Raw genomic sequence first — 17,378 nt, forward strand, 5'->3', positions numbered from 1 at the left:
ACTCCTCTGTAACTGAGGGATGAGTATAGTTGGTAGCTAATGTGTTAACATGTTCCCTACCGACCATCACACTCCTCTGTAACTGAGGGATGAGTATAGTTGGTAGCTAATGTGTTAACATGTTCCCTACCGACCATCACACTCCTCTGTAACTGAGGGATGAGTATAGTTGGTAGCTAATGTGTTAACACGTTCCTTACCGACCATCACACTCCTCTGTAACTGAGGGATGAGTATAGTTGGTAGCTAATGTGTTAACACGTTCCTTACCGACCATCACACTCCTCTGTAACTGAGGGATGAGTATAGTTGGTAGCTAATGGGTTAAAGTCAACCACTGTAAAGACCAAACGTCCAGACCAAAGGGTAAAACATACGTTGTGTGGTATTGTATGAAAATGTCATTTGCTCTGCTGTGGCATTATAATCCACCTTATATTTTTTGTCTGTGTTCCTTATATGTTACAGATTTAAAATCCTGAAAAATACTGTCAAAGATTTAGAAAACCCCTCAAAACCTTTTACATGGCGGGTGCTAGATTTTAAACAGGCTGGATTGGCAAGATTATTTTTAAATATGATTTGTGTGATAAGCGGAAATGGATTAGTGTGTGGTTTTTAAGCCCCTTGACCAGCTGACTTATGTGACGTGTGTGTTTTGTTGTTCAGATTGTAAACTGACCTGCCACAAGAAGTGTTACACCCAGGTAGGGGTGTGTCGTCTGCAGGTGGGGGCGGGGGGAGTGATGTCACCTTTCCGAGTGTTCGGAGTCCCCCTCCACCAGCTGGCGACAGGCGATGGGAAAGTCCCGCTGGTCGTAGACCGACTCATCACCACTATAGAGATGTACGGCTTGTACATGGAGGGCATTTACAGAAAATCGGGGGTGAGTGGTGACAGATTTTGCTCTAAAAAGTTAAGTATTCAATAGAGATATGAGAGATGACTTAGAATGGATTAGCCTATATATGGAGCGCAGTACTTAGACCTATTGCAATACCTCACGATTTTTTGGTGCATTGGTCTTGTAAACCCTAGTTGCCATTCATAAACAATAAAAAAATTAAAACTTAATATTTGAACTACGGTATTTGAATTAGCCTTGATAGCTCTATATTAATAAAATGTTAGTTCTAGGTATCAAATAAAGAAAATTCAAATTGAACTAGTTTTCTATTTCAGGAAGTTTGAATCAAGCATGTTACACTGTAATATCATTTAATATTTGCTATACTTGAATTTCAGGTAAGCTCCAAGGTTCGTGAGCTGAAAGCTAGAATGGAGGAAGACAATATCGAAACCGTCCAATTTGAACATTACCAGGTAGGAATGTAAATAGATATACTGGATTGAATTTGTGAATGTTTGCAGCTTTAATTCGTTTTTATTTCATTTGACTCATGACATCATCTAGTCTTTTGTTTGTAATCATCTAATTTGAACAATATAAACTTAATATTTTGCACACCTATAAGTGATACAATAACACACTTTGTGTAGGTATGAAGCTGAACATGAATGCAGGGTGAATGACCTAGATGAAAATCTTCGGTGTGTCTTTAAAAAAAATCTTTACTGGTCAATTATTTCCTGATGGTTAAACATTAAAAACACATTTTTCATCGATTTTTCTTTTGCGTTATCAAACAAATATCACCTTTTCGAAGTCCAACTGATTATTAATTTCACATTCCACAGGTCCACGTATTGGCCAGTGTGCTCAAGAGTTTCCTGCGTGAGATGCCGGAGCCGCTGCTAACGTTTGACTGTTACGAGGACTTCTTACGAGCCGCCAACCTTCCCGAGGACAGCGTCAGTTCGCTGTTTGCCATCCTGCGGCGACTGCCCAAGCCCAACTACCACCTCATGGAAAGACTTATCTTTCATCTAGCCAGGTTTGTTTATCACATTTGTTTTCCGGAGTATTCTTAGAATTTACGGTTGTTATCTGCTTTTATTTTCTTTTCAAGTTGTTTTGGTTGTATTCAAAATCTTATTGATTTGAGTTAAACGGTATCTTATAAAAGGTGTGAAATTGTGAAATTAAGTTTGTTGAGTTTGTTGTGGAGTTAAAATACAGCACTCACATGTTTTTTTATGAAACTCAATCATATTTGTTATGTGTAGTTAATACAAAAACCTAACTGTCAAAAAGTTATTCTCCTAAAAATAGCTTAGTAATGAGTGTAAAGTATTTTTTTTTTTTTTTTTATTATAAATAAATATGTCATAACTTTTTGGCTTGTAAGAAGTTTGGTTAGCTGAAACCATTGTGATTTAATGAATTCTGTATGATATTAATCTAGTATCCGTACTAAACTTAACATGTATGCATGAGAGCTGAAATATTATCTTGCTATATTGATGTTGTTAAATGTCTTCTTATTTTGAGCTTGTTTTAAAAGAGTGGCGTCGCACGAAGATGTCAACCGGATGAACTCGAGCGCGTTGGCAATAGTGTTTGCACCGTGCATCCTGCGTACCAACAAGGCAGTGCCGGCGCAAGACTCGCTCAACGACATCGCCCGCCAGACAAAGTGCATCGAGATAATCGTCAGTGAGCAGTTGCGCAAACTGCGGAACACACTGGCGGACATTGACACATTGGACACTGCGGCGCATACGGCTACACACCGGCTGTCTTCACTGAGAAGCTCAAAGGTAAGACTTGCAGTAGACAAACTCCTGAATTATCTTGAGTTGTTGGTAGTGATTCAAATATCAGTACCGTCTGGACAACTTGTAAAATGGGAAAAGGACGTCAATTTTTACTACAAGCTATTGGATACCGGTACTGAAGTTGTTATCATTTTCCATGTGCACTACCGCAGACGTAAGGTTCAGAGGAAAGATCCAATGGTACACTTAAGTGGTGTCTAGTACTTGTCGCTGGTGTTCAGGGCAAAGTTCAACACCGCCCCATCGCCCTCATGTAGTACAATGCTCACGGTGGAGGAGGACACTGTGCCCTATGTGATAGGAACTTCCGCAAAGCGCTCGCCGCTTGGGCTCTTCCTTACTAGTTACAAGTATATTCCCAGCACAAAATACTACAGCTGATAGCGCACGGTCGTACCATAAGCAAGTTTCCTCTGCACCTTTCTCAGTGATATTTGTACAAATGGGACACAGTCATTAAACACGTCTTTTTCCTGTGCAGATATTCACACCAGAAGAGCTGCTACCGCAGAAGACGGATCTGGAGGAGGAGATCCTGATGGGTCACATTGAGGAGTTGAGGAAGGAGAAGGCGATCCTCACGTCCACGTTGCCCTCTCTCACCCGCACCACATCCGACGACGACCTGCTGTCAACAGACGATGGGAGTCTGGACGACGTCGATACTCAACGTGAGTAAACGAAGTGTTTTAGCAATGTTCAGTCACAGGGTTAAAATTGACCTGAGATTTTCCTACCTGTTTTGCTACAGCTGAACAGTCAGTCACAGAGATGTTGTGAATCTGGTTGTCCATGCTTGCAAAGTAGGGTATTACAAGGAATCACAGAAAGAATGGTGAAACACTCTTATTCTGCGGTAAATTATTTAAGAATTGTTTTAATGTTTTGTTTTGAGGTAAATAAAAGTAAAACCTATATAGACTTTGGAGGATAAGTAAGCTGTTTTAGTTTGCCTGTTGGATATAGTTTGATAAAATTTAACTTATTTAGTTAATTATTTTGAACATACTAAGCTATCAATATTCCACTCAAAAACACGTCATTACATTTGTAGAACTCCTTAAACCTAATGTTAGGTATATATTGTAAAAAAAATCAATTCAAGTAATTGTAAATTTGATTAGTCTGTGGGTTTGTTAAGCGGCAGGGGGTCTTTGGGCTAACAGCTGGGGTCGGGCACACTCTAAAACTGTCTGAAATGTATTAACTTAACAGTCTATTTTAGTGTCTATTTACTGTTACTTTTGCTATTCTCGCAGTAGTGGAATTTTTTTAAACACTCAGTAGTCTACCATTTGTGGTAATTCTACACTGCCAAAGTCTTGAACATGCTTTATTATAGTTGTTTGTACTCTGGAAATATTGTTGTTGTTAACTCAACATTTTTCTTTCCATACGAAGAGTTTATTTATCACCATACTGAGGTTGTATGTTGTTGCAGCCCAGCCGCTGTCGAGGCATCGCAACCTCGGCCAGAAGAGGTGCAAGCGTCCCACAGACCCCCTTCCCCACCCCCACTCCAACTCCCAGGACTTTGACGAAGACCCCATCATGGTGTAACATTCCTCCCCTCGCTCAGACGCAAGGACATAATCGATGGTGCTTATACATATTTATACATATATAAATAACATAATTGTGTTATCGATATTTTTTGATTTGTACAAAAATCAATGAACGTAACGCTATATAAACTAGATGTTCCTGTACAGACCGCGTAAGTGTTCGTGTCGGATTGTAATTATATTTTGTACAGAAATGTTCTAACTATGATTTAACACGTGGATTTTGTAACGATTTATCTTCTAGCGTAAGTTTTTAACAAGCCTTGTAATGGGGGTTCTTGTTTTGAAGACTGTCCGAGTCGATCAGTTAACTAGGAATTCCATTTGAACAAATGAATTTGATATTTTTATTCTTGTATCGCTGTGTTATCGCCGGACATTGATGTGTGTGTGTTGTCAAACCGATTCTAAATCTGTACTCGTTAAGATGACTGTGCGTTTTCAATGTATCCTTAACTGTACGCCGTTCCTTCCCAAGACATAAAAATAGACTTAATTTTCTATGTGTGAATCACGTTACTATAATTTTTCAAAAGATACGTCTCTGTGATATTAGTCGTGTTTAGGTCATAATTTATTTTCTGTCAATTTTTATATTTGTGGAAAGAATGCCAAAATAAACTGTTAGTATTATTTTTCTACAAAAATGTTTAAGCAGTTTATACTACTTACGAGAAGTGAAAGTACAAAACCAATCTTTGTGCATTTGCTTGTATATTTGATTATTTAACCAGTCGTTTTGTAGCCACACTTTTTATTTAGTAGACTAGACATTTTTACACGTCATAACAAACATTGGGGAGAAAAAGAGACCTATAAATAAACATTCCATAAATGTGGAAGTTGACTTGATCATGCTTAAGTCTGTTGTCACTTGATGTAAAACATAATGTGAATTTAGGGTATTGGCTGTTGAAATACCAATGACTAACATTAGTCCAACAATGAACAAATAATATTCCAACGAACAATAGCTAGTTATAATTATTTGAATTGGTGCCAAATGATTTTGTATCTTTAGGAAATCAATTTAAACTCACAACTTCTGGTTTTTGCTAATACAATTCATGATTTTTTTATTTTCTACTACCGATTGTTAGTGCTTCAGAGAGAATGTTTATTGTTAAATTGTTACATGAAAATGTGCTTAGAACAAACCGTAACAGATTAGAACGATTTTATTTTATGTTATGTTTTTTGCACCGACATATTTGATTATTATAATTATTTAACGTAACACTGTTTGCGAGGAACTTTTCCCAGACATAATTCTGGTTACTTTCTGCTATAATTTATTATTGTTATCGCAAAGTGCTTCCTTTCTGTGTGTTTTTTATAAATAGAAAAAACTTACTATTGTTAAATTATTTCATGTTAAACTGTTCACTGGTTAATGTTTACAACTTGTTTATCATACAAAAGGGTGTGTGGTGGTCAGATTAATTTACTTAAACAATTTATTGCCGGTAGTTCTATTTACTAATGGATGAGTGACTCCATGGAACGAAAGGGGGTGAGTAATTTGTAAACAAACGTTAGGATACAAAAATCAATATAGTATGATTGTTTAGGCTACCAAGGTCCAAAAATAAGAAGTTTGAAAAGTAGCCTCAAACTAAAAAAAAAAAACTATAAAGGAAAAAGGATCGGTTTTACCCTAGGTTTAAACATCTTTCTAGACACTTCTAAATATTTGTTATAAAATTGCTTAGTAAAACTATTGACCAAGAAACAAATTATTAATGATGAAATTTCCTGTTACTTTTGCTAAGCATACTGTTATTGTTATGACTGGACAAAAAGTTGTGTCGTCACTGTCGGGTTATTGCAGCAGACCTAGTACTTTTTTAATCTATTGTTATTTAAATACGGAATAAATTTGACAAGATTAATGAGATATTTGAGTAAAAATCCCATCAGACAAATTGAAAGTCACTTACTCTGCAGGTTTGCTGAAGCGGGGGTATTTTAATCAGAGCTAGTTACACTTTGGGCTCTAGTGACGAATTTACTTTGGACTATTTGGCTTTTTTATCAGATTTTTATCATTACCCAACCAAATTTTTGTTGGAAAGATACACACACCCTTTACGTATACACTGTTAAATAGAGCTTCCCTTTATAAATTTATATATTGTTATGTTTTTTGAATAGTCTAATCCAACTCACTTTTTGTCGTGGTACCCGGAACAGTTTTAACTGCAAATATTATCATCCCGCATCATAAGTAAATGTACCTGGTCAATGGGTTCATTTTGGTGCAAAAACTAGGCAAAACCTCATATTTGTTTGTGTTTATAAACACTTGGTTTTATGCAGATGTTTTCTGATTATAATGGGCATAAGTAGACGTTTGTTGTCTGATAAGAATAGGTAAGCTAATTTAATTTTGATGGGGTGCTTGCTTACACCTTTGACTATTAATACAACTTCAGTATCCAATAGTCAATGCTTACACAAAATTGATGGTGCAAAAAATGCATTTGATTATTTAGAGTCCAATGTCTAAAAACCTTTTGGAAAATATTTTTGTGTTAGGTTCTGATAAGTGATATGTTTGTAAATTTTTCTATTTGTTTTTATCTTTTAACTTAAACATCTTTTTTGACTTTTGGCAAATAATTGCCCAACAATAGCATGCTTTTGGCTGTTGTTTATGCTATCATTTTCTTTAGTTGTGAATTATAACTAAATTTGGAGTTGAAATATATTTTATTGCATATTATCCAGAAGAAAAGTCTCAATCATTTTAAGTGATCAATTGATTTTATACGTATTTTGTGATTTTTAATGTATTCACACATTATTTATATTATATTTTGTGTTTAATTATTTAGTTTAAAAATAATTCCTACTTTGTATTTTGTTTCTGATCAAATATTTAATAATTTACTTGTTTATTGATTTATAATACTTCTAAACAACAAACTTTTTCAATTTGTGCTCAATTATTTTTTTAAGATGAGATTTTGTGTTTTAATTATTATTGTGGAAGAGACTAGCTTCAATTTTTATTTCATTCATTTGTAATTGATAAGAATGTTAAGGCTGTCTCAATGTTTTTGTTTGTTCTAGTTGTACTTTTGCAATCCTGTTTAATTTTTAAATGGATTTTGTGATATTTTTCCTTTTTTGCCACTGCTATTGTAAAAATCTATTATCATTAATCAAAAAAAGTGTATCTGTTTGCGTTAGGTTCTAACTAAGTAACCACATTTTTTACTTACAAGTTCCCATCTAACTATTTGAACACTATGATAATTATTTTTTCTGGTTGAAATCAGATATCTTAAGATTCAGAAGTGTTACGTATAATTTCAAAAAACATATTTTTATAAAAAAAGAACATAACATTTTTAAACATACTAACAGTTAGTTTTTCCGCCATTGAGTGGGAGAAAATTTTCGTAGCTTTGCTATTTAAAATTTCATATGATAAGAGATAGTGGGATGTTTTAGTAACTTTAAATTTAATTCAATAATAGTTTTCCTCAATTAGATAGGATTTATTATTGTGCACAGCTCATTTGTTTTGTATTTTATCGAATCATTCTCTTGTCAAGAATCTTTGTCAATTTGTGGTTGATGATTGCATTTATTATCGGCATTTGTTTATCAATGGACAGTTGTAAAGATTTATTTTTCTAATCTAACCTTATGCATATCGATCTAGTTTCCAGTCTGACTGAAAATAACTTGTTAAAAAGCTGTATTTTTGTAAACTTAACGCCAATATAACTCGAGTCAGTCTCTAGGCTGTTGTTAAACCATCTTATTACGTTAACGTGTTAAAGTTTATTGTTGAAAATAGAGTTGAGAGAATTCGTTGTGTAATGGCATTTTTCCTGGTTTTCAATCAATATGGTAGCTCCCAAACTTGAAGGAATTTAAGATAATTTGTCTTTAGAGATGTTTTTCTTGAGTGAAGAGATTTTTAGTTTCATTTCCGTGCTAAGAAAAGATTATTCATTTATTTGTAACTCATTGTACTGTAACTTATAAAAAATGTATGGAAGGCAAAAAAATGTCTTTTAATTGTTAAATTTAAAATACAGTAATTTAAAATATGAGTGGGGATAATTAATGGGTAATGATAAATAATTTTCATTTAAAAAATACATATTTTCTGATCAATAAATCCGTAAAGTGTTTATATATCTCTTTATAAAGTTTGCAACTTTTAATTCCAAAACAATTGTCAAACGTTTCATTGAAAACCAAATTTGTTGTATTATTTTGTTTTACTTTCAAATTTTGTATTCTAATAAGAATACCAAATTTCTCCCATTGTAGGGAAAACAGTCTTTTAACCAGAATCTCTGTGTATTAAATTACTTTTGTTATAATTAACCAAGTCAATTACAAGCCCTCGTTGCGATGACCGTAGCAGTTTAAATCTGATGTCGACTGATTGTATTTATTTAAGTCCTTGTTAAAACATAAAATGTTTTAGTTTCAAACGATTACTTTAGCAATATTCTAAGACTAATTATGTAAACTTTGAATATTGTATCCAAAGTGGTTGCAAATAATAGTGTGAGAGATTGCATTTATTAAGCTGGTAAAGTTTTTGCATTTTTCTGTTTTATTTCGGTTATAATTTATTCATCGATACTCCTAATGTCTATACTTGTATTATTTGTGTACTTTTCTATAAATATAAAAATAAACAATATGGGAACATGTTACTTTGTATGATCTGTCGAATCCCCTGTTGTGCTATTTTTTATATGTGCAATAGAACCTCGATAATCCGACCTCGGCAAGTCTTATTCCTGCTTAAGCCAACAGTGTCATTGCCTATAGGTTATAATGTTATCGCAGTAATATCGTAACCATTTCCTATGGTCCTGGGGTTATTATCACTGTCTCCCTCAAAAACTCTTGATTACGTTATCTGTGGTAACGGAAACATCTTGTCTACCATGAACAATGAAAAATCCTAGACCCGAACTCGCAAGGACATCATCATTATATCCCGAACGACGGAAACTGTACTGTTGTTATCTGCGATAGCGGCAGACTATCTCATGTGGTCAACGTAAAGATCATCATCGTCTCCTGTGGATGTGGCAAAATGACGTCTTCCGCAGTCATGACAACATTGTCATTATCTGCAATTGCCACCAAATATTGAGTGTCACAGAAACATTACCATCATCTTCTGTGGTCTAGCCACAATCATTGAACATTCTGCTCTGTACAACAGCGAAGCGTACACGTAAGCTACAGAGCTGCAAATCGGGTCATTCTTTTCAAAAATGATGCAATAGGGGGTGACGAGCCTCATTAGGCGGAAGAGCGAACTATGGAGCTATACGCAAAAACCCCTTACTTAAAGAACCGCCCTCGGATATTGTTGCACCTATGCAAATAATTTTGTAATTTTTTTATATTACTCCAGAACCAATTTTGAAAGTTCTGATTCGTTGAAAATCTTCTTAAAGATTGAGAGTATGTGGTAAACATTTATGAAAGTGAATTCTAGCTTTACATGACCAAAAACAAAACTGTGTTTTAAAGAATTTTTATTCAAGTTGGTAACGAAGGAGATCCCTGAGATCACCCTTGTTTAAGGGTTGTACGGAATAAACTATATAGTCATGATAGAAGACATGTTGTTACGGATCTCAATTTTACAGGATAGTGTGAGCATAATCAATAACCTCCTAGATTTGTTGATAAGGATCCTTGGCGCCAGTGTCTAGGTTTGGTTGACCCACAGCCCAGAGCTACACAGGTCAAGGTCAGGGCCTGGCTATCTCCAGTGTCTTACTATCACTGTGGAGTTGTGACTGGATGTTGATGACTCATTCGTTCAACTGTTTACGTTTTGACAAAAATTAACAATACGCTCACAGCTAAGATGCATCTGATTTTGAGAGATTGGTTTATTCTTATACTTCTGGACCACATTTGAGTGGTTTAACTATGAACCTACACATGTGCTTATAATGCTAAGAACAAACTTACATAAACGGCATCAGCAAATTGACCCTTTCTTTCAACTATTAGCCTGTAGCCTGTCAAAAACCCTTATAATGGGCAAGTCGGGGGTATCTAACTATGATATTATATTTCATGGGTAAAATCCCAAAAACTGTAGGCCTAATACGTTTTGAACCGTAGTTTGTACAGCATTGGGTGTTGTACCATTTTGTCTAAAGTTAAAGGGACCATTACATTCAAAAATTTAACCAAAGTTGTTCAAGACGTTTTTGTAAAAACTTAATTTTTTATGGTAAAAACAACATAAAAATGTCTAAATATTAAAATATTTAGAACCTGGAGATACCACCAGGATTAGTAATCGAATATCACATCAGATGATATCCCGTCTTCCTTTCAAACCTAAGCAATTGAAGACTTGAGAAAATTCAAAATACAGTATTTCATTGACCAGCTGTTTTAGCGAATTTCCCTATAGGGAAGTAGCTATTACCGTAGGTCTCATGGTAAGACCTAAGCCCAGGACCGATTTACTTTTTCATTTTGATGTCCCCAGAGGCCAAAAACACCATTCGTTCAAATTTTTATATATCTATATATAGAGATATATATATATGTGTCCATCCGCACGATAACTTGAGTAATTTTTGTCCGATTTTGATAAAATTTGGTTTGAAGGTGTAAGGCGGGATAAACTTGAATGAGTTCGCAAACCAGCATGATCGGACTATGGGAACGGGGGTTTATGGGGGGTTTTATGGGGTAAAAATAGGTTTTTCCCATTTTTGACCCTAAAAACACGAAATTTCACAATTTCTTTTTAAACCATTTTGTAGAGCTTAAAAAACCAATAATTTAGTATATTGAAGCGTTATTATGCGCCTATTTGTTACGGAGAAAATTCAAAAAAATTGTTATTCTTTTGGAGAATAAGTCAACTGTTGTAGTTTGCTTGTTTATGAACATATTTTGATCGATTTTGGAAAATACTTTTATTTCTTACTAAACTATTATCAATTTATAAAAAAAATCTTTTTTGTCCTCCCTGTTGCAGCAAACCTAAGTACTCGTAAAATTTATTCTATTTAAATAGGAAATAAATGTGCTATTTTTATGGAGGCATTTTAGTGTAAATCCAATCAGGTTAATGGAAATTCGCTTAGTCTGCAGGTTTGCTGCGGCGGGGGTGTTTACTTCAACAACAGGCCATCTCCCAAGACGGAGACAAAAATTCGACCTTGAACTTTGGCCCAAAAGCCCGTAATGTATATTTTCTAATTCGAACCCCAATGCTTCAAAATAAACAAAGACAACCACTAACTATTTAGAATGTTTTCAAATAGGCTATCAACAACCAGCTGTTTAATTTTACAATACTTCCCTCATTGCACAGCTGATCTAGTTGCCCAGCTGACTCATACAGCCAATACAGTTGTTACCTGAACATATCTGATACACATGAACATATGTTTGCCGGTGCCACATATGTTGCGGCTGACGGAGTGTTATGTGCGGAAGGTCGTTCAGATTTGTTGCCATGTTTGGAACTAGACGGCCGCTGTAGCTGAGTCAGCGTCATTATAGATTCATAGCATCTGGGTTAACAGATGATACTTGACTGATTCGATAGCCGCATTTCAGTCTGCAGTAGGGCTAACGTGTGTCCTTCGAGTGAGGAAAAAGTTGTTCAAAAGTTGGCATTGCTTTCTGTTCCTTGTGGATCAGCTGGAGGCGATAGGTGTTTTCTATCAGGTGTGAGTATTGTGAATTTTTCGAGTTTACTGTTTAATTATTTCTCGGTATTTTATATTGTAAATTCTTTAACGAAATGAAACGGTTATCAACTAATGTTTACGTGTGCGGTATACCAAAGCGCAGACCGAAAATTTTACCCTAAAGCAAGAGAAATGTGAGAGCACTCAAAAAATGTAACCGAGCTCTACAAAAAAGCTTCGAGCTTCACCAAATTAGGTTAATAGTAATCCCCATAATACGGGCCGCTTATTGTACAAATCAGTCATAATAATTAACAGTATCTCAAACAGGATTTGGTTGTGGATTATAACAATATCCTACATTTACTAACTTGTAGTCAAAAAATAAATATCCTTACAAGGTAGCCATTTAACCCATCGTCTCGTTAGAATTTGACTTCGATCTAATTTGAGAAAGCATCATTAACTCGTAATAATGATGATGGTGATAGTTTAGAAATGATTCTTCTCACTAGTACCAGCACGAGCACTCATTCTGGCATCACTGGTGGCATTGCATGCTCGGAGTTCTTGTTCTAGATCCAGAGCTCCTTTTGCAGAGTTCGTTAGGTCTTCAGTGCCTTCTCACGCAACTATATGATTAGTCCTTTCTTGATTGTTTCTAAGCCAGTGACAATCGTCAAACACGCCGCTGTTGACAGGTGGCGCTGCGACAATGTAGGTCAAACAAAGGTCACTTTCGTTGTGACGTCATCAAAACAGCTGTTCCTATCAGCTGATTCACCGCGGCCTTCTGGATCGTCTGAAGACTAGACGAGACGACGATTCATAGGTGGCTGTAACCTTAGGTGCAGACAGAGTGAAAAAGTTGTTCCTTAGCTGTGTGTTAGGCTACCGTACTCTAATACGAGCACAGTGTGTTTGGCTATAAAAATATCTTTTAATATAAATCTCGGAATCAAGCGGAAGGATTCTGACTAAATTGTGAATTAGGGACTTAAAGCCTTAGAAACGTGATTGACGACAGCTACCACCTCAGGAAAATTCGTATTTCGCTACACGATTAATTTGAAAATTTAACATTGGCCTTGTGGGTTGTCAAGTAACCATGTTGGTTGAACAAAATAACAAGTAAAAAGTAAACTAAAGACTTATAACATGTATTTATAACAAACCTTCCAAAGAGTATACTAGCAAACTGCAAGATACAGTACAAAGGGAAAATATTCAGATGTTACTATTGGGCAAAGATATTACACAGAAGATTACTCGATATAGGGGTATAATGAAAATAAACTACCGAGCCATAGCTCGGTCCCCAGGTACTACAACTGTTTTTTTTTATATAGCGATAGATTCGTACATTCGCTCATTTCAAATTTATATGTTAAAGTACAAAAACATGATGCATTTTCACGGATTCTAACTTTCTCAATGTTATGAGAAAGCAGATGTTTTCACTTTCACTTTCCTCAATAAGTATTTACATGGCCTGTATGTAAAAGTAATTATAACTTAATCAAAACATAATGGACACTAGTTTCTCCAGTGACCAGAAGCCATTCTTCCATTACAAAAGGTTGGCGAACGTGGGCGGAGCGAAGCTATATTTAGCTCGGTCCCACTTTGTCACTTGCGCTTCGATTCGAATTCCATTTTGCTGTATTTACGAAAGCGTTATAGTGTATATGAACAAATCTAAAACTAAAATCATTGACGAATAAACTTCACATCCTGTAGTAACATCAACATCTCAAGTTGTGTCATTTTGGTAATGCTTGAGTAAAAAATCGGGAAAGGATTTTTGTGAAAGTGTGTGATATAGCCTACCTAATTAATTTAGGTGCTCAATACTTTATATACATAACTATATCAGCAATCTGACACATACTTTATCCCATTAGCTTGTCAACAACCTGTAGCATGGGTAAGCAGTGGGAGTAATGCTATTTCATAGGGAAAACTAGTAATAATGGTAATGGTATTGGAGGTTGTACAAAATCTTTGCAGTACTATCATAAGGGCCATAACATACGAATTTTAATCTGAATCGTTTTTTATCCTATTTTCCGGTATTTTAAGGGTTTTTATTAGGTATTAACCTAAGCTACAATAACGTTTCAACCGTAATTTGTACAGAAATGGGAGATGTACATTTGTTTATTTAAAGGACTATACCTTCCTAAATTTTCTAAATCGTTCTGACGACATATGTACACGATTTTATATGTGTTTTGACGAGTCCCAGACATCACAGACAAAAACAACGGTGAGTAAAGCCCACAGTAATCTTCGTAAATAAATAATACCTCGCCTAAAAGCGTGTCGCTCAGAAACTAAATCGTTCTGGCCATTTTCAAGAAAATTATATTTCCCGTTATTTTATGAGTTTTATGGGGAAATCGCCATTAAAGACAACGATCACATTTATATGATTGTTGATTAAAGAACAACATAAAAAAAAAACTAAAAATACCTGGAGACCTGGAGATACCATGGATTAGTACCTACATCCCAAATTTCATGAAAATCAGACTACATGTGTGATACACATCCACATTCAAAAATTAAACTCGAAAATTTTGACGAAAACAATACTTTCTCCATATGCACAGGGGGGGAATTAAAATTAGGTTAACGTGGTTCGACATTGTTTCTACTTACTAATACTAAAAGTAGGATCCCTACTAATGTTGTAGCATAGGTTCAAACTCAAGTATATTTATTTTTGAAACGAACAGTAGATTTTCTTTACAATATGTTGACTCTTACGGTTATAGTAGTACGTTTTCTGTGCTCTTACTTTGAATCCGTCAAAATCCTTAGACGCTAAAAAAACGCCACTTGGTGACACGTGCAGTCTCCCTCTTTGACAGCGATACCAACCAAACAAAATCATTTTAATTTACGCCAAAAGGGGTGAGCTTCAAGAGACGAAGATATTATCAAAAATTATTAAAATAGAACGAGAAATTTTTTTTAAAGCAGAAGTGATAATCCTCATTACCAACATTACAGATGAGTATTTTTTTCGCTCTCACGATGATGTTGGTAGCTCTGTAAGACATTGTGCGTGTGTTATAATTAGCTCGCCAGCCGAAGGAGGTTTTGGCACCTCCTCTGGGCCAGAAGTGTTTTTGTCTTTCATTGCCGTCAGTCGAATTCGAATGGGAACATCGAACAATGATTAGTCGATATGAAAACAAAGAGACATGGAGAGAAAAAAAATCTTTATTGTACTTCGAAAAACAACCCAGTTATACTTACTCAGAGGTATCTTACGTGGGCAATTTACTACAGTATGTAAATACGAAGAATATGATAAACTTGCGATGGTGAGGCCCTCTTCTTTCAGTCTGATTTAATTGTAGTTGCAAAAACCTTGAATATTTTATTACGTTGTTTGGAATAATATGTGCAGTAGGTCTATAGTTTGTCTTAAGATACCAAGGATGAAGCTATAAACCTATGAATAATTTTAAAGCTGTATGTTGTTCCCTAACAATATTTTAATTTCGAATCGTTTACAAAATATTCCAATTGCATACATAACTACGACAAAAAATATTTGTGCTTGGAACTTGCCCGTTCGCAAGTTTACATGGTATACCATCTACTTTTTACAGTACAATGTTTAATTCAATAGTTATTCAACGCGATCACCGATTATGAAACAACAAATAGTTCACGGTAGAATCTGACACCGATAACTGTTAAACCATGTACAGAAAATGTGGACTGTAGGAATGTTAACTCTATAGGACTCGCTCGTTAACTCCAATTAGGCGTAGCTGTATATTCAAATTATACACTGTCGTTAACAAACCATTTCATTTCACTATTTACGATTTTATCCAGGTATTTATTTGTGACAGACATTATTTTACTTCTCTTTAAAAACATAGGTAACGTTAAAGTTATATGTATTAAGTGTGGCAGTTTGAAAATGCACAAGGAATACGGTCTGGCCTATGTGCATGATAAAACGCAAGGAAGTTTGGAAATTGGGTACCTAACATTTGACTGAAACGGCCAACTGGCTTGTCGACCAAGTGACATGACGAACAAGTGACATGACGACAAAGTGGTTTCTAGTATTAGTGTTTAACTCAAATTTTTGTTGCTTGCCTTGTTGATCAAGTGGTATCTAGATAAAAATTGGCAGACACAAGGTCAGTGTTTAAAAAATATCTTTTTATATCCCTTAAGGACATCAGGATACTATCACTAATGTATTTAATCAAAAAATTTCAAAATTAAAAATTGGACTTAAATTAAAAGTTAATAGCCTGAATAGTTGGTGATGCTTTTCTCATGTGTTTTCAATATTTTATAATTATAAGTAAACGAATTTCCTCTTTGATACAGAATTGGACGTGGTTGTAAGAATATGAGGGATTTACTTACCATTTTTCGGAACTTATTCCTTTGGTTAGGATACCTGTGTATTTTTGTAAAATACTTTTTTTTACATTTCCTAATTCAGTAACTAATTTGTTGTTGTTATGAGATGAAAATGAAAACGTGAAATACGTTTTGTACCAGAATTATACGACATTTGGCTGGATTGGTTTACATGTTTGGCAGTGATCAGCAAACAAAAGCAGACGTGTTTAACTAAAGGCATTGATCGTATAGAGACAACACTGTCTAATTCTAATGTATTCCACATACTGTATTTTAATTTTTTATTTCCATGAGTGTGAATTGATTATTTTCCTTTTTTTTCTAACCTAAGTCATAAATTAAACACCAAATTTTACACTTGGTCTATCTATGGTAATTGTCAAGAGTTTCTTGGAAACGCACGTCCCAAAACGTAAGATCAAAATCACACAGAAAAATATAAGAATTGCTGTCACGTGTAAACAGACATACCACTACAATTATAAAAATATAAAGTTTATATAAACAGATATTGTAAAAAATGTCAATAATTCAATGCAATAAATGGGTAGGACAATCCAAATGTGAATACGTTCACACTTTTGGGTATTTTTTTATTCGGTTATTCGGTAGCTTATTGTTTTGTTTAACCAAATAGTACAGTATGCATTTTTAATGAGTGATGAATTTTAAAAGGTTTTCCTTAGTGTATGAGGTGTACTTCTTGCATTTTGGCTATATGGTTAACATTATTAGTATTACATACAACACCGTCAGAAGCAGTGATAAAAAATTATTGTCAAAAATCGAGACAATTTCGTGCCTAAAAGCCCATTGAGTAAAACAGCTATTCAAATATACAATGCAAATCGATCACATTATATATTACCAAGTGTTTTTACTCTACTAACATAGTATGAAAGTAAGTAAATGGGTGATTAAATTTTACAAATATAATCAAAGTACGATTTAAAAAAATGTTATATCAGGATATTTAAGATATAAATGTTACCCACTGTTTATGCATTTTCCCATATATCGGTCAGTAGTGGTGTATGGTAGGGGTGTAAGGGGAGGGGGTAA

At 34.7% G+C, this 17,378-nt stretch overlaps 1 protein-coding gene across 4 annotated transcripts in view; it reads left to right on the forward strand.

Annotated features, from left to right (window-relative positions):
• Positions 1 to 7,039, forward strand: part of LOC129002454 (unconventional myosin-IXa-like) — a 46,261-nt gene extending 39,222 nt beyond the window's left edge. For all 4 annotated transcript variants that reach the window (XM_054430272.1, XM_054430274.1, XM_054430273.1 and 1 more), the window contains 6 exons: positions 670 to 887; positions 1,247 to 1,324; positions 1,700 to 1,896; positions 2,407 to 2,662; positions 3,162 to 3,351; positions 4,122 to 7,039. In XM_054430272.1, coding sequence (XP_054286247.1) covers positions 670 to 887; positions 1,247 to 1,324; positions 1,700 to 1,896; positions 2,407 to 2,662; positions 3,162 to 3,351; positions 4,122 to 4,240 — 1,058 coding nt within the window. In that variant the 3' untranslated portion in view covers positions 4,241 to 7,039. The remainder of the gene's footprint in view (positions 1 to 669; positions 888 to 1,246; positions 1,325 to 1,699; positions 1,897 to 2,406; positions 2,663 to 3,161; positions 3,352 to 4,121) is intronic.
• Positions 7,040 to 17,378: the final 10,339 nt, after the last annotated feature.

This window comes from Macrosteles quadrilineatus, unplaced genomic scaffold (genome assembly GCF_028750875.1).
Source record: "Macrosteles quadrilineatus isolate MER2022 unplaced genomic scaffold, UCM_ALF_1.0 Scaffold_9__3_contigs__length_116548681, whole genome shotgun sequence".
NCBI lineage: Eukaryota > Metazoa > Arthropoda > Insecta > Hemiptera > Cicadellidae > Macrosteles > Macrosteles quadrilineatus.